Source organism: Alosa sapidissima, chromosome 9, assembly GCF_018492685.1.
Source record: "Alosa sapidissima isolate fAloSap1 chromosome 9, fAloSap1.pri, whole genome shotgun sequence".
NCBI classification, from domain to species: Eukaryota; Metazoa; Chordata; class Actinopteri; order Clupeiformes; family Clupeidae; genus Alosa; species Alosa sapidissima.
The window spans coordinates 24,781,505-24,806,954 of record NC_055965.1 but is presented as its reverse complement, the minus strand read 5'-3'; the positions used below and the strand labels follow the sequence as shown (position 1 = coordinate 24,806,954).

At 41.1% G+C, this 25,450-nt stretch overlaps 1 protein-coding gene across 1 annotated transcript; it reads right to left on the bottom strand.

The window, feature by feature from the left end:
* Positions 1 to 965: 965 nt before the first annotated feature.
* Positions 966 to 19,691, bottom strand: LOC121718477 (GTPase IMAP family member 9-like). Its single transcript, XM_042103489.1, has 5 exons — positions 19,630 to 19,691; positions 7,716 to 7,748; positions 7,472 to 7,519; positions 5,526 to 6,219; positions 966 to 1,389 (listed from the first exon to the last, which is right to left on the bottom strand). The coding sequence occupies exons 2-5, from the start codon at positions 7,729 to 7,731 to the stop codon at positions 966 to 968; spliced, it is 1,182 nt and encodes a 393-aa protein (XP_041959423.1). The 5' UTR covers positions 7,732 to 7,748; positions 19,630 to 19,691.
* Positions 19,692 to 25,450: the final 5,759 nt, after the last annotated feature.

The following is a 25,450-nucleotide window of genomic DNA, read 5'->3' as shown; positions in this document are numbered from 1 at the left end:
CGTTCGTTGAACACGCTCATTTTTTCGTGAACGTTGAACTGAACGCAACACATTTTTTAATAAAGAACTCTAATGTGAATTAGTTCACATTATGTGTCATGAACGGCAGACATCACTGTAAATGAACATTGGAATTTGTTTTCCATTGAAAACTGAGTGACATCTGTTTTCTCTTTTGAAACGCAACGAAAGAAAGTTCCTCCCTCCTGTATTCTCGCTGGTGCCGCTTAAATCATCACCAGACAGAAATGGTTTTGACATTGTCTGCGCAATGCATTGCGGGCAACGTAGTGTCCGACTGAGAATAGTTGAATAGCATACTGGCTTCCGCACAACGTTACCCGTGATGAATTGCAGGAGAGCAGTGTAGGCATAGCAACGCTGAGTAGCAGGCAACGACGAGAGCGCGGAGGACTGGATTTCATTGCACTAAGTATAGAACTGGTCTACCTTGTCTGTACTGCTGCAAGTTTCATCACCTGGTAAGAAACCCACAATTGCAGTGTCATGAGCAAATGTCTACAATGAGCAGCTTCAAAGAACGTATAGTGATTTCTAGCTCGTAGTGTGAAAAAAAGTATTTATTTGAATATCTCACGAAAAAAGTAAAATTAACTGAACTTTGAACTAGTTCAGAATTAAAATTGTGAACTTTGAACGTGAACTGTTCACTTTGAGCATGTATGAACTGAACTTGAACTAGTTCAGAAAAGCTGTGAACTGGCACAACACTGGTGGTAGCACAGGCAAGTGACTGCCTGCTGAACATTTCTGCTTGCCGCACCTCCGACGGTTCCATTGCGGGTAGCTGCAGGAACATCAGCCGGGAGCCACCCTTCATTGATGTTTCGCTCCATTAATCCCGGAACATCTCACGGTGGTGGAGCAACGGCAGGGACGTCTCCCTGCCGCCCCCTGCAGCTAACCCTAGGACCCTTGCTCTCCCCACTTCTGGTCCTTCCTTCTTAAAGCCAGAAGCTTCCTTGTTCAGCCTCCTCGGCCAGGTCTTTCAGAGCCTCTCTGAGTTTGGGGCCTGTGACTCCCATGTTCTTCAGGAAGCACTCGGTGGATGCTCCCCCTACAGCCTGACCTCCACCGGTTAGCTTACAGCTGACCATCCAGCCTCTCTGCATTCGGCTGTGAGGTCGAGGTACTTTTGGAAACCTGAGCTGCCGATCGAGGTCTACTCTCAGGTTCCACTCAGAACTGCCTGACAGGGCTGATCTCTGTGGCTGCGTGATGTTAGGGGCCCCTCCTCCCTCTCTGACAAAATGGATCGGCTGGCATGATGGCTGTAATAGGCGCTCTCTCCAGGATCTCCGCCAGCTTCTGCAGCGCCACCTGTACTGACCCTGGGTCAGTGCTATTTTGCAGCTTGACAGGACTCCTCTGAGCCATACCATACAAGAGTTAAAGTAATCTACAGAGATAAGAGTATTTCACAGCTAAGAAAAAAGACAAAGCAAAATACTTTGTATTAGCTGCCATTTGACAGTGAATTCCCGGAATTTCCGGCACCCTGCCAAGCAACCCCTGTAGTCTCGTCTCCTTCCTCCATACAGTGGAAACTTGATGGTCATATTAAATCTCTGTAAATGTATGTTCATCCCAAATCTTGTCAAAGTTGTTTGGTGTAAGGAGGCCATAAAATGAATTTTGAAACAATGTTGAAATTACAACCAAACTAAAGATCAATTTGATTTCAATGGTATTTCAATTCATATTAAACCTCAGTAAACCATTATTAATCTGGCAAAATATTGGGAAATTCCTATCCTGCTTCTACAGCCAGGATAAATTTGGCTAGGCCTAGGTATGTCTGATTTAGGCTACACAAGCTTGCATAAATAACCATTGACAACTTATCAGTTTGAAAAGCAAGTGCATTTATTCACTCTTCATCTAGAAATTCACATGTGCTGTGCTTTCCTCCCATCCATTCACTGATCCTCCACCATCCAGTAGCTGAGTGAAGCGGCACCTAACAGAAATAGAAGGGGGGGGGGGGGACAGCTGTTAGATAAATATGTTGAACTGAACAAAAAACTAACAGCTAAGCCTACAATCAAGTCATTTTATGCCACAACCTACCACTCATACAAACGTTGTTCGAAACGAAGTTTCAGCCAGTGACTGTTTGCCATAGAAGGCCATTTCCCTCGTCAGGCCAGCTATCGCTAGAAAAGGCTGACAATTTGAATGTGAAGCTAGTTATTACTTCTAGCTGCTAACACTACCAATGCCACACAACCACAAAACTAGAAACATTCCCGAGGTCTAGCTAACGTAATATAACTTTATATAACTAACACCATTCAACCCTTTTATTAAATGTTCCCAAAAAAAACCTCCAGTGACTTCATCACTTTTCAGTTCACTTTTCATATAAAGTTCAGCTCCTCCAGAAAACAACTAAATAATGGCAAAAATAATTTGCTAAAAATATTTTGTAAAAAATGGCCGTCTTCCTTGTCTCTAGCCTGCTAACCAACTACGGATTCAGCTAGAGTGCATTGTGAAGTTTCAAAATAAAAGTACCTAATCGTATCTCTATCAAAATGATGTTTTTAATAATGACAACTTAATTTCTATGAACTTTCTTATCAAAATTATGATCTGTAACTATTACTTTTTTTCTTAATGTATTTATCGTCATTTAAGTTTATTAGTATAAATGTCCTTGTAGTACACTTGTACATGTACTATGTTTATACTTCTTTGGACTAAATTGGCCCACTTTCCACTTTATACTTCTTTGGACTAAATTTTCCCACTTTTTGTTAACACATATTTAAAGCTATCGCTAGGGATAACATGAGGTTATGGGGTAAACTGAATTCTGTGATCTCGGTAAGGTGGACTGCGCCATGCGGTATCGGATTTTTTAAAAAGGCATTCAGAACTGTCATTTTACGGTTATTGTCCAATGTTTACCAGTGGTATTAAATGGTTCCAGAGTGTTGAGAACACATTCTCACCTGGACAAGGGGGAAAGTGCTGTGAGAATCATGTTCTTTGACTTCTCCAGTGCTTTTAACACCATCCAACCCCTCAGACTGGGTGAAAAACTCCTGCAGATGGGTGTGGACGCTCACCTGGTATCCTGGATTGCAGACTACCTGACAGAGCGGCCACAGTTCGACTGAAGAACTGCATCTCCGACACCGTGATCAGCAGCACTGGAGCTTCAGAATTCTATAAAAGACTTGACAAGGTAACGCCCCATCCCCCACATTATGTGGAAAGTATCGACTCCTCATGTGACGTGGTAAGACACACCTACATCATGTGACATTATTGGAATGTTTCAGAATCTTCTGGAATGTACTGGAAGGCCATGCCTACTAACCCGTAACTGACCCATGACCTCTTGACCTTAGGGCCATCCATCATTTTTGACAGAAGGTGTATCGCTACACTCTCTAATAGAAACTAAAACAACCACTTTCTATACAGGATTTTCCTTAATCTTTTTAGAAATCTATTACAGTGGACATCAGACCTAGTATTTCATCCTAGCTAGTATTTCAGACACAGTCTGTAGTCACAGACTACTTCAGTAAGAAAAATATGGAATAAAATACATTGTAAAGTAGGATTTATTATGCAGAGTACACATCACCAAAATAACAATACATATATATATATATATATATATACACACACAATTTAGAATACATGTCACGTAAAAGAGTACATTTAACACAAGTGATTATTAAGATCAAAAATCTTACATTACCGGTAGTTTAAGTATAGAGTTTGACTTATTTTAAGACCTCTTATCAAGACAAATTTGCATTGGCAGCCAAATGTGCTTGTTTCCTTTATACATTAATGAGAGTCTGGTTTATTTTAATATGTTTTATGTCAAAATGATCTTACAAGAAAGTGCTAAGTAAGACTCTTTATATATTGCAAATACCAACTATATTTTTATTTAATTTTATATCAATTCTTATTTACAATTACTAAAACATTTTTTGAAACATTCCATCTTTTCCCCCCAAAAAATAAACGCAAACCCCATTTTCAAACTACATTCAAAGAATCTCTGAAACTCTTATCAAACAATTTGAAATAAGTAAATGTGATTGACGTAGCTAGCTTAAAGGATAATTCCGGTATTTAGCACTTTGAGTCCCTTTTCTGGTTTGTTTCGGATGAACTAGAGTGGTGGACACCGAAATTTTCCTGTCTCGACTTTTCTGACTCGTTTTGAATCGCCTTTGACTACTTCAGAGTGCCTGCCTACAGGCATGCACAAACATGTCCTTAAAACCAGTGTTGTGCCTGAATGCGTTCATTGAACGATAGTTCATGTTCATATTTCGGGCGAACTGAACATACTGTATTACTGCCTGATGAACGTTCATTCTGGTGTCTGTGAATGGCACGCTCTCTCAGTTTAACTTCGTTCAATAGGGTGCCAGAATTCTATAGAGCCTTCCAGGCGAAAACCAGGTTAAAACACACCGTAAACAGGCCTTAATATGGCAGCATGTAGGCCACCACTACATGGTGGGCCGCGGCCCACAACGTGGACAATGCTGGTCTGCGGAGTGAAATTATTCCCGGGGCATCGTCTGATAACTTGCTGCGCAACTGATCAAGGAACCGCGGACAAAAAAAGAAAACAAACGTTTCTGCAATTAGTAGGATATACTTGTTAATTTGGTGTCATCAAACATAGAGGCATACAATTAAGTCGTGGTATGAGTCTGTGCAAGAAGCCACCCGATAACGTTGGTAGCAAAGCTCCGCTTCAACCTATTGGAAGGCTATTTAATAATGAAACGACATTTAATAGAACTATGTTGATTTATACAACTTCCATCCAAAGTCAAATTTGAATATAACGTGACCAAAAGCTATTAATTCATCTTAGTTAAAGATAGTTACAGATCTCCAGATCAGTGATTTGCCTATCTGATCTGCCATTTAGGCTACTATTCACAAAATCTGGTGTTTTGAAGTGCATGTATAGCAATATATTATAAAAATAATAATAATTGTGATACCATTATGATAATTTGATGGGGGGTGGGAGGAGGGGTGGGTTCATGTAGGTGGGCCCTATGACCCCAAGTATGCCTTGACTGAGCCATAGGTCAAAGAAGTTTGAGAAAGGCTGATGTAGACGACAAAGCAGCAAGGAGGCATCGTATCACATCTTGAAGCATCGTATCTTGAATTTCCCCTTGGGGATCAATAAAGTATCTATCTATCTATCTATCTATCTATGATCCTTTTAAGAAGTTTTATGACAAGGTCGGTTAAAATGGGAAAAATCAAAATGTCGGTGTCCACCACTCTAGTCCATCCAAAACTAACCAGAAAAGGGACTCAAAGTGCTAAATACCGGAATTATCCTTTAAGAAGCAAAATTGCTGTGGGCAGAGCAGAAATTTGGGTGGCCATTGCCTAACCCTGCCCACTTCTACAGTAGATCCAGATTCCAGACCCTAGCTTACAATCCTGGTAGATTCAAAACAATTTTACCTTGCAACACTCTTCCTACTACTAACCCTGTCCCTACAACTACTATAGCACCTGCAACACCTACAGCTACATTTTTCAATCTTTCCAATTCAATCTGTCTCTTTGCCTTCTTAAACATATCGTTGGTATAGTGCTCGCTTCCTTTCCCTTTGTTAATTTCCATCATGTTCTCAATTTTCTGCAGGAGAGCAGTGACTTGACTTCTGCGTGTGTCTAAATTGTTAAATCCATGAAATCTGCCCCCACAGTCTGTAATGAGCTCTTTAAGCTCACGGCTCTCATCAATATATTGCTCTAAATGATTACCCCTCAGCATATCATTGTGGGTGAAGAGTATTAGCGTGTATGCTAAAGCCTCCTTCCCAAAATGATCACAGATCCATTTCACTGCGTCTTTCTCCTCCTTGTTGTATCTCACACCAACTCTTATCACTAGAAGGAACACATGGGGTCCAGGCACTGTCATGTAAATGCAGGAATGTAATGCACGTGTCAACTTTTCCTCTGTAAATTCTGTGTCATACACACCGGGTGTGTCAGTTACAGAGATGGTCTTGCTCTGTAACACGCTCTCTTCTATCCAACTCTCCTTTGTCACAGACTTAGGTGATAGATGACAGTCAAATGCTTCTCTTTCCAGGATGGTGTTTCCTGACGAACTCTTCCCTGATCCAGTCTTCCCCACCAGCACAATCCTCAGATCAGCAGGCTGCACTGGTACTACAGTGTTAATAGACAATAGTTAAACCTTCTGCTAAAAAAGGAGTAGTGATTGATACCATAATATGAGTAACATCAGCTATAAATGCGGCACAGACAAACAATGTTAAAGATTGTGGATTAGCCAATTAGGCTATACTTGAATGGAGCTAGCAAAGGGTCATAAGAACTATGTAGACCCTTGAGGTGACAGTGCACCATTTATAAATTAGTTAAAGACAATCAAATTGGTAGTATTTCTTAAGAAATATATATTTTAAAGCAAAAATATAGCAAGCAGCATTGAGGGACCAACAGTCAAGCAGGCTGGTGTTGCCATGGAAACTAAATGCTATTGCATCAGAAATGCAGTTGTAAGCATTCACAGTAAGTTTCATGTCAAGCAACGGAAGACTGGATGATATATAAAGTCACTTTCTGATTGGCTGTGATGGGCAAATTTATTTTGTGTCCTCAAGGTGTGTTCATGAGTCCAAGTTTGGTTTTGATACACATTAGTGTTGCTAATTATAGCACCTTCAGTGGTCAAAGGTCACCAAATTTGTTTTGCAGCCTCAGAATGGTATCCCTACTCCACATTCCAAGTTTGTTTTCGATACAGGAAAGTGTTGCTTAATTTAGCACTCTAGTGGTAAAAGGACACCAAATTTGTTGTTAAAATCTATTTAATTTGGGGTTTGGTTTTGATATGTGAAAGCACTGAGATATGAGCCTACTTCCTGCTCGTCGGCTCCACTGCTGATTTCAATTAGCTCTGAAGAGCAAACGGTTTTGAATATGGCTCAAAAAGCAAGGCAGGTATGATTTGAAGGTATGAGGTATGCTCTGTGCAAAAGTTGGTGGAGATCAGATCAAATTTGTGACCTGTGAAAACGTTTTCATTTTTTTGATGGAATCCTGTACTGCAGCCGGACCATTTACATTGACGTCACACGTTGCTTTAAAAAACTTTTAAGTGTTTTTGATCAAATCCAATATGGCAGTAGTTCCAACATGGGGGAATTGATATCATGGGATGAGTTGAATTCCACCTCATCCAAATATTCCAACAATACCTCAATATTCATAATCAGGCTTACGGTTTAAGAGTTAAGTGCATGGATGCAACACCAATTTTGACCCATTGATGCCGCCAGAGTGACCGACATGCAGACATGAAACTTGGTGAAAAGAATTTATTGTTGTTTGTGTTGTAATATCAATTAGCTGACAAATATTTTAATATGCAAAGAGAGAAAAGAAAATGTTTTACCGTAGTATTGATTGCCGTCAATGTTATGCTCCGTCTTGAGCATTGGACCTTAGAAGGCAATGTGTTTCATAAAACACAAATATCAACAAACCATATCCTAACAAACCTGCTTAGAATTGTAGATGGAATATTTTAACCTAAATTAAAAGCATCATTATGACCAGTTTAACATTTATACTGATTTAATTTTAATTCATAACATACAACAAAATTTACCTTGTAATTTCAGTGTTACAAAACATACCTCTTTTACCAGCCATCTTCAGTTCTATTCAGTCTAAGAGAAGAGTACAAATAGACTTCATTAGAAGCAAAGTTTCTTTTAATGACCAACTGTCAAATACGGATTACACACTGGTACAAACAAGCTTTCTAAAGTAACTCAATAAAAAAATGGAGAATAACCTTGACTATCACAATAAGAACTGAATAATCCAATATCATATCATTATCCACTAGCAAGTACACACTGTTATTTTATTCTAAATGAAGTTATGCCGGGTCAGATAAAACAATTTCATCTCAGATTTTACTAAGATTTTATCATAGCTGATACATTTCTAGTGTCATGCTATACGAAAAGGTCGGGAATGACACCAAAAAAGAAATGTGTCCTGTAATGTGATTGTTATTGTATTCAACAACTGATTTATGGTCTGCAATGTTCCACAACACGACAACAAAAAGTCTGGCATGCCAAAATTGTTGGTGAATGTTCTGACGCTGACAGTATGACGACATGTATTTCCCCTAGGGATCAATAAAGTATCTATCTATCTATCTATCTATGTGGTGTGAACAATAGGCTACATGATCTCGTATTGCAAGATAACACAGAATTGCTGCAAAACTATTGTGGGGTAACTGAAAAAGAGCTTGAACAATAATCTCTTATTATAAGAATCATTTAGGGGCCCTGTCCCTTCTAAACAGATGCTTTAAAACATATGTTCTGCTAAATTCATTCATGATATGAAAGAATAGACATTATACTGTTCAACAATTGTTTCACATACATTCTTTGTCCCAGAGGCGTCACTAGACTTAAGACGTTACTTGTTACTGGGGCACGTAACCTCCCCCATTAGCATTAGAACATTTTGCTTATTTTAAAGGTAAAATGCATCTGTAAGTCTGCTGCACTTTGGGGCAAATTCTCCATGTGTGTAAGAAAAAAAGTGCACTCTTTAGCCTTTAACTCATTGAGTGCCAAAAACATAATATTACATTTTTCCATCCCATGCGTTGAGTGCCAAAAGAAAGCCTATGTGTATTATAATTATACAGTAGTTAATAAAGCCAAGTTTATTGTTCAGCACTTCCATGTCCGCCTCCATCAATGTGTATGCGTGCCCTCACTCGGACACAACAGAAATGAAATATATGACGATCGAAAACTCATGAAAACGCACAATCTGGACATTTTATCTGGACATTTTATCATAACTCGGTTGCCGCTTTGGGTCGAATCAGTGACGCATGCACGTCAGCTCAAAACCAGGCTATTTTCGTGGGTCTATCACTAGGTGGCAGTCTCGCCAGGTCTCGCTAGGTCACTTCCCCTTCCTTTAAAGGCAACACTTCATATTTCATTTAAGACGTTATATCTCCATTTCTAGAAAAAAAACAGCGATTTTGATGTAAACTAGCCACTGTTTAGCTTGCGATTTCTCAGGAACAGAAGCGTGTAGAAATACACGGTTTGCACCCACTGAGAGCTTAAAGTTTCACCTTTCAAACGAGCCATTGTATGTGTTCATAGCTATAACATAGAATATGCTGTGGCTGTACAAAAATCTTCAACAATGGTCTAGATTGCTGGCCCTCTAGGACAAAGCTTCCGAAAACAGCTTGGCATTCAATGAGTTAACAGCCTACTATTTTACTGGTTTATTTGACAAATAATCTATATGCCTATTCTATAAGCACCTTATGTCTGTTTATTGTCCAAGATTTCACAATACAAAGAAATAGACTAAACGATTTACTCTGAGCGCCATTCTCAATTCACAACGTAACTCATTTGATTAATGGATGTACCTGACAAATGCGGGACGTCCCCCGGATCTTATGCGGACATTTACAACATCCCCGATTGGTCCCTAACATCATGTTCTCTAGCGGAGATGCTACGGGATATGCCCATTAAAAAATCATATTAGTTTATACAGAAAAAGACACCGTAGATGTGAAAGTATCATATCCTAGCCCGGTATAAGGTCTATACTATCACTACAAAGTCTCGGGGATGTCCTTTAGACATCCCGAACACAGGTCCGCGGGACGTCAAGGGAACCCCACACAATGTCAAGAGGTGACGTTCGCCAGGGAACCTTTAGGGGACGTCGCCGGGACTTTATTTTGTTCACTGGGTAGTCTTTAACTTATACACGGGGAAAATGCACTAACTGGCAGAAATTAATAAAGCCATTGCAGCCGAACAATTTTTGAATTTGCAATGAGATGTTGTCGGGTAGCCATTTAATATTCCGCCATCAGATATTGCTAACAGGTGTTTCAAAATATCTGGGAACTTTCCGGAGCTCTGATTGGCAGCGAATAGCTACAGATCAATTGACACAATCATTGAAGTAGGCTGTATTATGGGCCAACAGCAAACAGGACTTTTTCAGCACGTATCAAACCATGTAGGCTAGCAAAATGAACACCTATGTAAATAGACAAAACACTCGCATCAAAGCAGGGTGACTTCTTAGGACTTGCGAGTGCTGTCATATGCGGTTTGCTCATATGTGGTGTGGTGGTGAAGTGCAGTCATGCTGCGTTCAAGAGCGTAGGGTAGGTCTACGTCCAGTAGTAGCCTATATTTTAATTTAACGTCTTTAATGGTAAGATATCACACAGGGATGGATAATGAGCGTTGTTTAAGATTAAATTAAAACCAGCCACATGTCTCCCCAGAGACATTTTGAGTTATTCACAGATTCTAAAAGTGTAGTTTCAAAGCTATCCAATGATGTCTCACCCATGGAGACTCTGAAAACCTTTTACTGAGAAAACTGGCCTGATAGATTTACAAATTGTCACCTCACCTGAGTCAAAGGAAAGACAATTGTGCTCATTTGCATCTCTTTGAGATAAGCCCTCCTCTACAGATGTCACACTGTGACATCTGTTATCTGTAGCCCTTCCCTCTACAGGTGTCACTCGTCCGGACAGAAAGTACTGTTGCTGTTGCCGTCAACTGAGAGCAGTCTGCTGGCAAAGTGGCAAGCCCCTTTCGAGGTTCTTCGCCGAGTTGGTGAAGTTACCTATGAATTTGCCAGGCAGACGTCGCTCTAAACAGATCTTCCACATCAATCTGCTCAAAGAATGGATAGACTGACCATCGTCTGACATCAAAGACCAGCTGTGGGCGCGGACTGTGGAAGAGGAAGAAGAGCCGTTGGAGCAGTACTTTCCCACTGCGGGCGGCGAATCAACCTACCCCTCCGTCACCCACCTTACACCTGAACAACAGGAAGATCTGCGTAAGATCATCCCCAGAGGCCTGTTCAGTGACGTCATTGCACACGACATCCGACAGACTTTTCTAGGTCCCATCCACCAGAGTTCCAGCACGACTGATCCCCGCACTAAAACAGGAGGTGGAGGCGATGCTGGAGATGGGGGTGATTAGGCCGTCGCACATTGAGTGGTGCAGTCCCGTGGTCCTGGTGCCGAAAAAGGACGGCGAACTCCACTTCTGTATCGACTTTTCTAAACTGAACGGAATTTCTGCTTTCGACCCTTATCCCACGTCTGGGGAAGGCTGAGTTTCTCAGCACTCTCGACTTGTGTAAGGGGTACTGGCAGGTACCACTCTCCCCGCAAGCACAGGAGCTGACGGCCTTCAGAGCTCCATCTGGCCTTTCAGAGTTCCAGGTCATGCCCTTTGGACTACACGGAGCAGCAGCAAGTTTCCAGCGTCTCATGGACGAGGTGCTAAGCGGCGCTGAGGACTACGCTGCTGCATACATTGACGATGTGGTGATTCATAGCTCCTCATGGGAGGCGCATCTGGAGCACCTGGGAGACGTCTTCCGGAGGATTCATCAGGCCGGGCTGGTAGTCAACGCCAGCAAATGCCAGCTTGCCCGGTCCGAAGTGTGCTACCTTCGGTACGTCCTTGGTGGTGGCACCATCCGTCCTCAAGTCAGCAAGGTGGACGCCGTCCGCAACTGCCAGCCGCCCAGAACCAAGAAGGGGGGGAGATCCTTTTTGGGACTGGTTGGCTAGTACAGGCGCTTCATTCCTAACTTCCCCAGTCGAGCTGTTGCCTTGAATGACCTCATTCATAAGACCAGTCCTAACAAGGTGTGAGGCGGCTTTCCAGGATTTGCAGGAGAGCATGTGCCATGAGCCGGTGCTGCAAAGCCCCGACTTCTCCTTGCCCTTCACAGTGCAGCCTAGGGGCTGTGTTGCTGCAAGGTGAGGGGGAGGACAAAAGGCCCGTGCAATATGTGAGCTGCAAATGTTTTCCTCGAGAGACCCGCTACTCCACCACAGAAAAGGAGTGTCTCGCCATTAAGTGGGCACTAGACTTAAGTACTATTTGGTGGGGAAAGAGTTTGCACGATGAACGACGTCCCGGGGCTTCCGAGACACAATAGAATTATGTCTGGGACAACTCTGGGACAACTCTGGGACAGTAGAAAAAATGGCAAAGCACATTTCTAAATGGGTACTTTTTTCCTAAACTGTTCACATAGGAATCTAAATGTATCTTTCTCGTCTGAATAAAATTATACAAAATTTGACCTGGCGTAACGGGCAGCTGGCAAAAGCAGCATTAGCCAGCTGATCTGTAAAGAAGCGGTTTTGTACACGCAGCCTTACAACACTGTTTAGGCTACTGCTCTTCAAATCACTATAGGCTACAATGTTATTTTTGGTACAAATATAGTAAGATACCCAAATGGGCTGGGTGCTTGCGTTTCCTTAGGAATCCATGTTATTGGTTAAATGAATATTAAGTGACTCATAGGCCGACACAAAAATAGTGCACGGGCGGTAGGCCTAATGAGTCACTTTCCGATATAGAGGTTAACTTACCTAACTAGCAGGCAGGTAAATGGCATTTGTTTTCATGACAGTGAACATTTTTGACTGATAGTGTAAAGGCCTAAGGTTACACTGGTGTTCTAAAAAAACGAGATGACAGTCCTCTCTGACTAAACGCTGTGTGTTTTCTGTCAGTGATAGAAAAACGTTACCAATATCATGCTAAGCTAAATAGCCTACTGCAACTGAGATTTGACAAAACGATAGTGTTGCAAGGTAGCCTATAACAATGAAAACAGTTATTTAAGTTAGCATTTGACATTTCGCTGTGGCAGTTCTAAGGCTAGGGGTGTCCAAACTGCAGCCCGCCACGCACTTTAATCCAGCCCGCCGAGCATTAGTTTATTATAGATCCGACCCGCCACGCACATCTGGACTGCCGAGCATTTAATTAGGTTATCATAGGCCGCTTGCTATTTTTTCCAGCAATAGACGACGTTGTGGTTAACTTTAGGCTACTGCAAACTGCTTAACACTCTTCTTAGAGAACGTTTACAATGTCAAAACAGCTTGTATATATAAGTATATATACTTTTTTGATCCCGTGAGGGAAATTTGGTCTCTGCATTTAACCCAATCGATGAATTTGTGAAACACAAACAGCACACAGTGAACACACAGTGAGGTGAAGCACACACTACAGTGGGCATCGCTTTCAAATGGCCACTTCAGTCGCGCATTACGCGGCGTGAAGCTGCGTGAAGCTTTAGTACCACTTTCAGCCACTGTGCGTCGCTCTGCCACTGTACATCGCTCTGTCAGTGGTAATTGTTACCGAGAGGAATCCCAGCCTACGAATTCAATAACAAAATAAATCGTAATTAAACATTACCTCGATTAAGGCTACTTGGGTATGGCTTAAGGCTTGACTACACGGTGGTAGCAAAAATCGAAATCTGCTTTTGATAGCCTACCGGTGCCGCTCCACAAAACGAAAAAATATCTTAATTTGCTGTCTGTTATTGTCAGTGTTGGGGGTAACGCAACTACGCAAATCAAAACAGTGTCTTAATTTGCCCTACTTCTTGACTGCAATGTAGTCAATTGACTGCTTGACTTGTCATTTTTATTTTTCTGTACAATAAACAAATACATCTGCTTATGCCGCAGAATTACATTCATATTTGGCTGACTGCAGACGCGCCACGTCCCTCCCCATATTCCAAGATTAAGATAGTAGCCTATACAAAAAGCACTTCATACTATCATAAAAATTTGTTAAAACGAATAGCTATTTGCAATTTGACAAAACACTGGTCCTCATTTTGCGAATGCTAGGACGATATGAGCCTGTTGCATTTAGTTAGATGTCCGAGTCACGCATAATGTTTGAAAACCACTGGCTCGTAATCACAATAATTTAACACAGGACAGTTGGATAGCCTACTTCATCATGTCCCCATGCCTACATTTTTGTGAGTAGCATAGAGATCGTTAAAAACAATAAAGTATGCTCATGCACGAGCTTGACTGAAGCGACCACCTTGATTGGCTGACGATTGTAACGCGGGAATTCCAAACACCTCTTTTCCGATGATGAGTGACCGGTGACAGGTCGGAGAATGCGTGCGCTACACAAGTAGTGCGAAGGACGGAAGATGATTAATTACTGAATAAAAAGGCCTAGCCTAAATGAATAAAGAGTAAGGCAAAACAAATAGTCTAGTAGCCTAATGAAACATAGGCCTATGGATTGATGCAGTAGCCTACCTTTGCAACATTATTAAATTAATCTGTCACCATATGCCTAGGCTACATTTGCAAAGAGGAGAACATTTTAATTTGATTCACAATGAAACGTTACATTTCATTTACATGTTAACAATGAGTAGTTTTGGTTGTTGTTGGTGGCGTTATTGCATCCCTTTTATGAATGCAAAATTGTTTGGACAGTTGGATAACCTACTTCATCATGTCCCCATGCCTACATTTTTGTGAGTAGCATAGAGATCGTTAAAAACAATAAAGTACATGTATGGCTCTCCGTTTGGGACATCGAAAACTTATATTTTTAATAGACTACCGTCGAAGATGCTGACTTGCAAAAGCCTCGGGATAACACGTTATCTCCACTATCATCAGTCATGCCCCTTGATCAAAGTGGGGAATGAAATAAAAGTTTGAGAACCACTGGTTTAACAAGTTACCTGCAGTCCAGAACACACAGAATCTGTTGCAATATTCTGATGATCAATGATATCGGCAAATGTTTGTTTTCCAAAGTAAGAATTTCACCTTCGACAATTTCACCTTCGACAATGAATAGCTCATTACACTTGTTACTGTTAAACGTAGGCCTACCTGGTATCATTACAAACATTATTCTGTGTCCTAAAACTGGCATATTTTATGGCATTGTGTCATGTAAGTTCGTTGCAAAATCTAGAGAAATGTGTGAGGTGGTTAGCGGGAGACAATTGAGACACACATTGGATTATGTTATTACTTGAACATTCCACACTATCCACAGCTGTGGTAGGCCTATCAGGGGCAGGAGGATTACTGTTAGCGCAGGATTTATATACAATTCTTCAACATAAGGCCTCGAATGTTGTCTTGTTTGTGGAGCGCTTTGCTTCGCGTCTGTAATCTCGGCTTCATTGAAAATGAGGGCTTCCCTCAATGACCCTCCGAGAATAAATAAAGGTTGAATGAATGAATGAATTAATGAATGAATGCAGGCTTGCCCAAAATAGGCTAAAGGCCTGTGGTTTGCGCAGCCTACAGTAAATAACAGACCCGCCAGAATGTGCGTTATGATGCTTTTTTACGAGCAAGATGTTTTTGGTACCCTACGCACACTGCATGTTCTTAAATAACAATGATCATCAGTAATATTCGACCATTAATTTGGGTAAATGGGCAAGCGTGACCACCTTGATTGGCTGATGATTGTAACGCGGGCATGATTCCAAACACCTCCCTTACGATGATGAGTGACAGGTGACAGGTCTCAGAATGCGTGCGCTACACAAGGACAGAAGATGATGAATAACTGGGGCCGTAGGCTATTCACAAAGGCTTTTATCTTACTACTAGGAGTAGGCTACTTCTAAATCGCACTTAAAGATTTTAGCTTGGAGTTTTCTCTTAAAAGTTATTCACAAAGCCTTTCAGACAACTCCTAAACTAGGAGTGAGTCTTCGTTGCTATGGATTACGTCATTACTCATGCACGAGCTTGACTGAAGTGACCACCTTGATTGGCTGACGATTGTAACACGGGAATTCCAAACACCTCTTTTCCGATGATGAGTGACCGGTGACAGGTCGGAGAATGCGTGCGCTACACAAGTAGTGCTAAGGACGGAAGATGATTAATTACTGAATAAAAAGGCCTAGCCTAAATGAATAAAGAGTAAGGCAAAACAAATAGCCTAGTAGCCTAATGAAACATAGGCCTATGGATTGATGCAGTAGCCTACCTTTGCAACATTATTAAATGAATCTGTCACCATATGCCTAGGCTACATTTGCAAAGAGGAGAACATTTTAATTTGATTCACAATGAAACGTTACATTTCATTTACATGTTAACAATGAGTAGTTTTGGTTGTTGTTGGTGGCATTATTGCATCCCTTTTATGAATGCAAAATTGTTCCCTCGCGATTGGAAGCTCCTTTTGCGCATAGGCTACGCATTTCAAAACATCGCAACGTAAAATGCCACAAAAAAGCTGTTTATGAATAGGTCTTAGTGAGTTAGGAGTCCTCTCGACTTAAGCTGTCCCAGACTTAGGTGCTACTTTTAGGTCTAAAATGCTTTGTGAATTAGGCTACTTTTTGTGGAAAAAATTAGAAGTCCTAAAGTTAGGAGTGGCACGCCCATTATTTTTAGGAGTTGCTCCTAAATTCGCCAGTTAGGCTGAATAAAAAGGCCTCGCCTAAATGAATCAAGGCAAAACATATAGCCTAGTAGCCTAATGAAACATACGGATTGATGTAGCATCTTTGTAACATTATTAAATTATTCTGTTACTATGCCTACGTTTGCAAAATAGAACATTTTAATTTGATTCACAATAATGTTACATTTAATTTACATGTTGACAATGATTAGCCTAGTTTTGGTTGTTGTTGGTGGCGTTATTGCATGTTAGTTATGCCTACAATGCAAAATTGCTTCCTCACGATTGGAAGCTCCTGTAGCTGCATGATTTCAAAACACGGCAGAATGCTGCAGGTTTGTGAATAGGTCTGTGAGTAAGGAGTCCTCTTGACTTCTTTTAAGCTGTCAGAGGTTGGAAGGTGTGATTTGTTGGGGGCAGGGATTAACTGGGCACAAATGTCTGATGGCCCCCCTTCCCCCCAGCCAACGTGAATCGGGTGGTTAGTTAATAGGCCTATCGTGAAGATTTTTCCTGCCATCTAAGGCACGAGCGCATCTGTGAGGCCAAGCCTCACCAAGTAGCTCGTTTGTTTACAACTAACATTCCATTTAATTAAACTGCTTTATAGGCTATGCCGAAATAGGTTTCAATATTTTGAATATTAGTGTCGGGTGAATTGAAATGTTCTCAAAGTATCCTTATGGCTGAAAGCTGCTTGGGACCCCCCCCCCCCCCCGTCAAGCAATATAACCATACAAACGCGCTTCCTGCACTCATTGTTTCAAAAGGAGTAATTTTGGCTTTGTCAGAACTGAAGAGCTGTGGACGGCACGGCACGGCATGCCCAATGAAAACGCAACGCAACACAACCCAGACCCCACTTCTCTCGCGTCAGTCACTGACATGAACGAAACAGAACCCGCTTCTCTCACGGCAGTCACTGACAGTAACCTAGAATAAATGCATGGGGAAAAACACTTCCCCATGACAAAGACATCGTAAAACACTGAAAGTTAATAATTTGTCACTAGCAACATACATCTGTCCTTTGTCAAATGTATTATGTTCCAAGTAGCCTATGCGTTAATTCTGCTTCATAAAGTTGAACAAATACATTTGCTTATTTCACAGAAAATATAAATAGCCAGATAGGGTCTACAGTACAGAGTTGGTAAGTTATGGTAGGACCGATGGAAGGGCTGTTATGAGAGTATTAAAATATGGGATATTCTACGGGAAAACATTAAAACGGCAAGACAGCGGGTGAAAGTTAAAATACGTGATAAACACGGAAAAAGTTGGCATGCATTGTTTCGGTCCCCGTGCACAGGGATTATTTGTCATATTATTAATCACATATGATTATTTGTGAAATTGTGCAAACAGGCGCAACACATTTGAAAAGGTAGGACATGCAAGCTCACGGGAAAGATTGATTTAAGAACGTTATCACAGTGTGTGGCTGTGGCGCGGGCGGAAGACAGCAATTGGCAGGGGAGGGTCATGTCTTTTTTAACAATTCTGTCAGAGGGTCATTGAACAATTTCTAGCAGGCAAGAGAGGGTCATGCAACTTTTGACTGAAGCACTCAAAATTCCTCCGGTGGTCCCTTCAATAAATAACGAACAGTCCCTAGATTGCTGCTGGGCTATATGTCTTGGTTCATGTCTGTTAACAACTCATTGCCATCAAACGAATAGCCTATCTCGCGGTTGCATCCATTACAAACAAACATGCAATGTGAACGTCTGGGATTGGAGAGAGCACTAAATGCTCTACTGAATAAGCACGAAGTCAAACCTTTAAATGAAAATAACTCTTTAATAATAATAATAATAATTTTTTTTTAAAAAAACGCTAATGAAGTAAACTTGTGACCATCAAAAATAGTTTATCGCCTGTAACTCCGTGATAACAGGACGTAACAGGAAGGCATTTGGCTGAGCAAAGGAGGTTAATACTGCTCTATATTTTGTCCAAATGATGTCTGTCTATCATCGTTGCACTCGGAGAAAACCAGAATGTTTAATTTGTCCTGCGTTTCTTCTACAGCTGCAAACGGGATTCACTCGCAGTTAACCAAATATTTCTTTATTAGGGCAGGGCAGGCATATTTCTGGCTATTAAATTATTTCTAAACCAGTCTGCTAAAGTCTGGAGTGAAGTCTGTGTAGGGTTTTCCAGGCTCCATTTCTTTTTACGAGACACCCTTCTCACTTGAGCCATCTACCGGTTGTTTGGGTTGTTGCAGCGTCTCACTGGAAAAATACAAATTAAAGCCGCGTGATACCACGTGATCCAACGCGCGGACCGCGAGTGAAGCTGGCCAAGTCGAAGCACTGCCCACTGTAATCCCGGCGCAGTGAGCTGCCTGCTACAACGGCGGCGCTCGGGGAGCAGTGAGGTGTTAGGTGCCTTGCTCAAGGGCACTTCAGCCGCGGCCCATTGGTCGAGGCTCGAACCGGCAACCCTCCGGTTACAAGTCCAGAGTGCTAACCAGTGGGCCACATCTCATTTTACCCTTCAACAAGCACCATTTATATCATTCAGACACACAGAATACATTCTGCAATATGTCAAATGGTGTAAAAAACAGGAAGGAAAACAAAACAAACAAAAACAAAAAACACAAAAAATCACACTTTTGCCTGATTACTCTCCTCTACTTGTGGCACTGAGGTCATTAGATCTGATATTTGTGCTACTGTGCTTACCCATAGGTTGATAGTTGATGATTTGGCTTTGTCCTTGCTGCAGAAAGCTCAAGCATAACTATGTCTAGAAAACAGGCTAACCACCATTTTATACAAAGCGAGTCGGGGGGAGCCAGCGAATAATCTTGGTGTGTCGCATGTGTTTTCAAGTATTTGTTTTATTATCTGATCATTTTTGTGACAGGTTTTACTTAGGTACTTTCCAAATGGACGCCATTGTCAGACACCAGTTAAACCTGTTTCTAATTTGCCTTACAAACAAGACCTCACATATAAGATTATCCGTTTGGATATCTAACATAGGGTCGTACATGCTACACTGCAGATCACAGTCTGAAAGGCTAACAAAGTTCTACATTTTGTAAAAATATTACATTGCCATAAAAACATTGAAAAACTCTCCAGCTGATAACAACTAGACTCGACATCTTTTTTAGTCTTTGTTGCTGGTTTGTTGTTGTGAACACAAATTCATTCATATAATTATTTAGAACTATTTAACCCCAATTTACTTATGACCATTTAGATGGTAAAATGTAATCACTACTTACATTAGTGCAGTCTTGGTGTTTCAACAAATTCTTCCTGTCTCTCTGTGTCCTTGCCTGGTATTGTACAAAGACGTTATATGTAGGTGTGCACCAAATGGGTGTGGCTCATCCTGTCTCTTTCCTTCAAAATGAATCTAAGCAGTGAAGCCAGTAGAAACTGTAAATCAGTGGTTCTTAACTGGTCTGGCTTTGGGACCCACAATTTCCCATGTTTATTTAGTCGCGATCCATTTTTTTTTTTTTTTTTAGTGTTCAAGCCAACAGATAAGGTGAGCTACTGTACATGGTAAGACACGCAAAGTGCTTGTAGGCCTACTTGTTTAGAACATGCTGATGTTTGGCATTACATTTGTGAAGTCTTCAGGATATTAAGATAGTACTGTAGATCTGACAAAGTAGCACTTAAAATGGGTGATTATTTTTTTTTTTTTTTACCCACAAGCTCCACGTACGACCCACCCAGAATGGTTCCGCTACCCACTTTTGGGTCCCGACCCACCAGTTAAGAAACACTGCTGTAAATCACACTAGATTGTAAACACTCTTGGGCTTGCAACTGCAGCCACCGCTGCCTCAACTACACACGCTGTTACCAGGGCACCACCAACACCCACACCTGTGGCTGCCCCGATACCTGCAGAAGCTGATCCCCTTTACAAGGTCCCTTCCTGTCCCTTCATCCTCCTCCTCTCAGATCTGTCTTTCATATTCTCTCTTTCCTCTTCTCCTCCTTCCTTATTTTTTCCTGAGGTGCCTTGTACATTTCATTGGTATAGTACTTTTTACCATTTTCCTTCAACATCTTTTTCCTTCCAAATTTTCTCCACCAAATTGTCTACTTGTATATGACTATTCTTCCGCCTCTGCAGTTGTAACAGTGTGTAGTTGAGGCAGCGGTGGCTGCAGTTGCATATACTGCACAGGGGCGGAGCCAGAGGGGTGGCACAGGCCACCCTTGAAATTCGATTGGCCACCCCAGGTGCCACCCCAAAATCCTAGTCTACGATTGGCCATTATGACGGTCTAAGGCGGGACCTTTCTTGATACACTTGCAGCGCTAGTTTGAAGTGTCAGACAGACGTCAGAAAGTGGCAAACACCTTGTCATTATAGGCTACATGACTTATTGGTTTTAGCATGTGAGTTTAGGCCTACGGGCTACTGCTTGTTGTCACAGCCTTGCCTGGGTCCTCCTCCTGTCTGTGTGCTGCGTCTGTCTCCTACAGGTGAGCTGGGCGCAGGTGTTTGGAGTTGGGCTAATCACTTCCTGGTCTGGGCCTTTAAAAGCACTTCAGACGAGACTGGGTTGTCCACCGCCGCCACTCCGTCTGTACCGCACCGTTTAGGATTTTGTTTCTTATTCACTACACCGCATTACACTGATTGCTTACACTTTTATTTTCTAAAACCAACTGCCTTACTGACTTTACTTAACCCATTCTGTTAAAATTCTATTCATTTAATAAATCTAATATATATATCGCTATCTGTGTGTGGCCTTTCCCTACTCTGTTGCTTGCTTTAAGCCAGGCTTGTAACATTGTGCTAACACGCAAATATATCTATTTACCTATCGCATCTGCCAGTGTCTATTTATCTAATCACACACACAAGGTACATCTGTTGAATCACGTCATCCTAGACTAATTTTCCTACCTGCTTATTTTACCTAGCCTACCCAACCAACATTTGCTAGGTCATTAAGTGTTAAGGGTGTAAGACGCAAGAAATTATATTTAGCCTCGGAAACATTGAGACGTCAAGCTATATCCTCACTTGAAAGAGCTTGTGTAGACAAATAGGGTGAAGAGTTAAATGGCAATGATATTATTACATACTCGGTAGATAGATAGATAGATAGATAGATACTTTATTGATCCCCAGGGGAAATTCTATCTTGTTAATCTGACTCCATTTGATTAATAATTTGTATCACCAATCAATTACCAAGTAACTAGTTTATCAGCTATGGAAGAGCATGGCACACTACGTGAATTGAAGTATACGATTGGTAGGCAAAACAATTTATTAGGCATTAAGCCTTAAAGGTAAATGTAAACAATATCACTTCAGTTGAATGTACAAGTAAACTCACATGGTCTACTGTAACAAAGTAGAGTAACAAAGTAACAACCAAAGGAACAAAGGAAGCTTATCAAAACACAGAGGGCCCTATCATGACATTCTAAAGTGCATCGTCACTCATCAAAAGCGTATTTAAATTTAGTAGGATGTCCAGTCCACATTGGGAGGGGTTTCGTTATCAAACGTCGAGCGCATGGCGCAACAAGTGGGGTATACTACGAAGCACGTTAAACATATCTAGGCTATGTAGACATATCGAGGCTTCACAAAGCCTTGACTCGGAGGTATACGTTAAGTGATACTACGATAGCAGTTATGTGATATATTTGTCAAACTAGGCTTTCAGCTCAGATCTGTGTGCGTTCTCGGTGTTGGGATGACGTTGGCCAATCGTGAAACGTGGAGACGCACAAGACCACCTCTATTTAAAAACAATTACTTCCGCTTTTAGGAGCGTTAGCTTAATCTACACTGCGGTCATTTTTTGTGTCTAACCTATAACATCAAATAAATCAATGGTCATCAATTGTTGTACGGTATGCACATCCATAGTGGGATATTTGCACGCACAGCACTATTAAAGTGCATTCAAGATCCAAAATGTTAGTAGAGGCGGAGCTCCACCCATAGTTTGAATTACAGGGGGTACTGGGGTACTATACCCCCCAATGAAGACCTACTAGGCTTGTTCGACTTGAGGCAGATCTGTGCAGATCTGACTTGATGTGATGCATGCTGGGTTGAACACAATGCATACTGGGATGGACGCAATGCTTACTGGTTAGAAATTCTGTCCGACTTCTGTCAGCCGGAGAGGGACTTACCACCGTGACACCTTGTCACATGACCTTAAAATATCGCGGGAGTCTTAGCCTGCAGACAGATCTTGCAGTTGCCTTCCACGAGCTGCACAAGCTAAAACACGCCTTCATAACGTCAGTTCAAAGATGTGATAGGGCCATTTGGGAGGAATCTCCTAATGACGATTTTGACGGGAGTCTCATGCTGCTTCCTTATGTTGGAATATGCGAAAATAAACAGAAATCGAAGGGATACCTTCTTATACATGATTTCTGCAACAATGGTAGGCTAGCCTACTGAAAACGTTTGGATATTCTGTTATTTTCTGCTGTTGGCTAAATAGATAGAATATATATAGGGGAAACACTTGATATTGAATTTATGTGCTACAATGCAGGCCTGTTAACTATATGACAACAGTGGTTTATTTAAACTACATCATAAGAATTTATTTAATCAGTCATCATGCTCATTTTAATGAGTAAGAATGAAAGTTCTGCTGTATTTATTGCAAACAAAATTCCGCGGTATCTCCCGCGAGTCACATCAGGCAGACTGTAGCCTGTCTGTCCGGGATGAGCTGCCCTCTGTTGTAGCTCCTCCCGGCTAGCCTCTGAAGATCACATTTTTACGTAGAAAGCCAGACCAAGTCAGACTCAGTCGATCTCAAAGAAGCCTAATATTGTTTTTTATTGTTCGTCACTATTTGCATGAGCCACAACTAGAAAGACTTGCAATAATATCAAACATGTTTGATATTGTCGTAACAGCAAAACTAGAAAAAGACTGACACCGACTGACTTAACCCTTTAGGCACCAGAGGTTTTTTTTCGAAACGTTCGATTTTCACATCTTCATTTCAAAAGGCTATTTCTTAAAAGTGATAAAGACTTTCTGTAAATTAGAGAAATATTAAGGATGACCCAAAGTTTATGTAGAGATTAAATGTTTATATCTAATTTGCATATTATGACATCATATGGTGGCAGCCATCTTGGATTATAGAATTTTCATGAAAAGTTGCATGTTTGAATGATAAAATGCACCACTTCTTTTCCCCCAAAATGTCCCTCACCTTCTGTATGCTATATTGCACAATACTGAATGCTCAGGTAAATAGTAAGTAGTAAACAAACTGTATAAATCATTACTAATAAATGGCAGAAACAAACCAAATGCATGTAGCGGTAGGCTGGCCTTTTGCTGTAGAGATTTTCCATTTACTACATACAGTAGGCACTCTGATTCCATGTATGGGGCACATATATATTTTTCAGATGACACACAAACACAAGTAGACAAGACCTGTTTAGTTCAAAAGCTCACTTGCCACGGCAAGGCACAGATCAGGAGTGAGATGACGAGACAAGATAAGAGACAATATTAGTATTTTTTTTCTTTTTGTTGTTTTTGTTGATGTTTTTTTTTTTTTTTTTTTTTTTCTTAGCTGACAAAGGACACACACATCACAAGGACATGAACACACAAAAAAAGAACACATAGGCCTAGTGTATGTCCTAAATGGTCAGGGAAATAAGTAGCAAATCAACAGTGTAAATCATTACTAATAAATGGCTGACAATTTTTTTTTTATGTAGCAGGCCTTTTGCTGTAGAGATAATGACTCCCTATCCCTATCCATACAGGGCCGGCATTCCCATCATCTTGTGATAGACTATGCATAGCCTAATGGCTCCCCTGCCCCGTGTCATCACCTCTGCTCCTGCTGCGAGCAGCATGGCCAGAGATACAGTAGGCTAACCTCATTATCATACAGTATTGCTCTGTAAATATGTGTTGTGAATAATACATTCATGTTTGGTCTTGAATTAATACTTGTAATGTAGGCAACAGTCTGATTATGGTTTTGGGACAATTGAATGTATCTGTGCATAGTTGTAGATTAAGAATTAAGAATTCAGAATTAATTCACGAATTTAAGAATTAAACTGTAGCATAAAGTTATGATATCCACCTGAGCCACACCCATCCACCTCAGACAACAATGGCTCTGATGAGTCGGGGGTGGCCCAAGTGAATGATAAAAGTGGCTCTGGTCCTCCAGGGCTCTTCTGTCTTCTTTCCCATCTTGGGGCTTCTTTTCCCATCTTCTCTTCTTTTCCATCTTGGACCTCTTCTCTTGGTCTCTCGCTTTTCCCCCTTTCTCTCTCTCCCTCTCTCTGTCTCTCTCTTTTTCCCTCTCCCCCTTTTCATCTTGGGGTTTGTTTTTGTTTTATCTGGTGTATCAGTTATCTCTAACTTGTCAAGTTTACCTCTGTGAATTGGTTAAGTTTCCTTTGTTACCATTTGTTACTTTGTTACAGTAGACTATGTGAGTTTACTTGTACATTCAACTGAAGTGATATTGGTTACATTTACCTTTAAGACTTAATGCCTATTAAATTGTTCATTTGCTTACCAATAGTATATCTTCAATTCTCGTAGTGTGCCATGCCATTCTCCTCAATAGCTGATAAGCTAGTTACTTGGTAATTGATTGGTGATACAAATTATTAATCAAATGGAGTCAGATTAACGAGTATGTAATAACATCATTGCCATTTAACTCTTCACCCTATTTGTCCACACAAGCTCCTTCAAGTGAGGATATAGCTCGACGTCTATATGTTTCCGAGGCTATATATATATATATATATATATATATATATATATATATATATATATATATATATATATCATTTCTGAGCGTCTTACACATGTCTGCCATCTAGTGGAGTGGAGGTCGAACGAAATATGACACCCTATTTGACTAAATCGGCCGTTTTATTCAGTACCGCATCTTGTCGAGTAAACTCGACCGTGGCGCCTAGAGGGTTAAAACCGCTAAGATTAGAGGGTTAAAACCGCTAACCGCTAATTGACATTACACTTAACGATCTAGTTGACGGGAGCGCGCCACGATTCCAGTACAACTC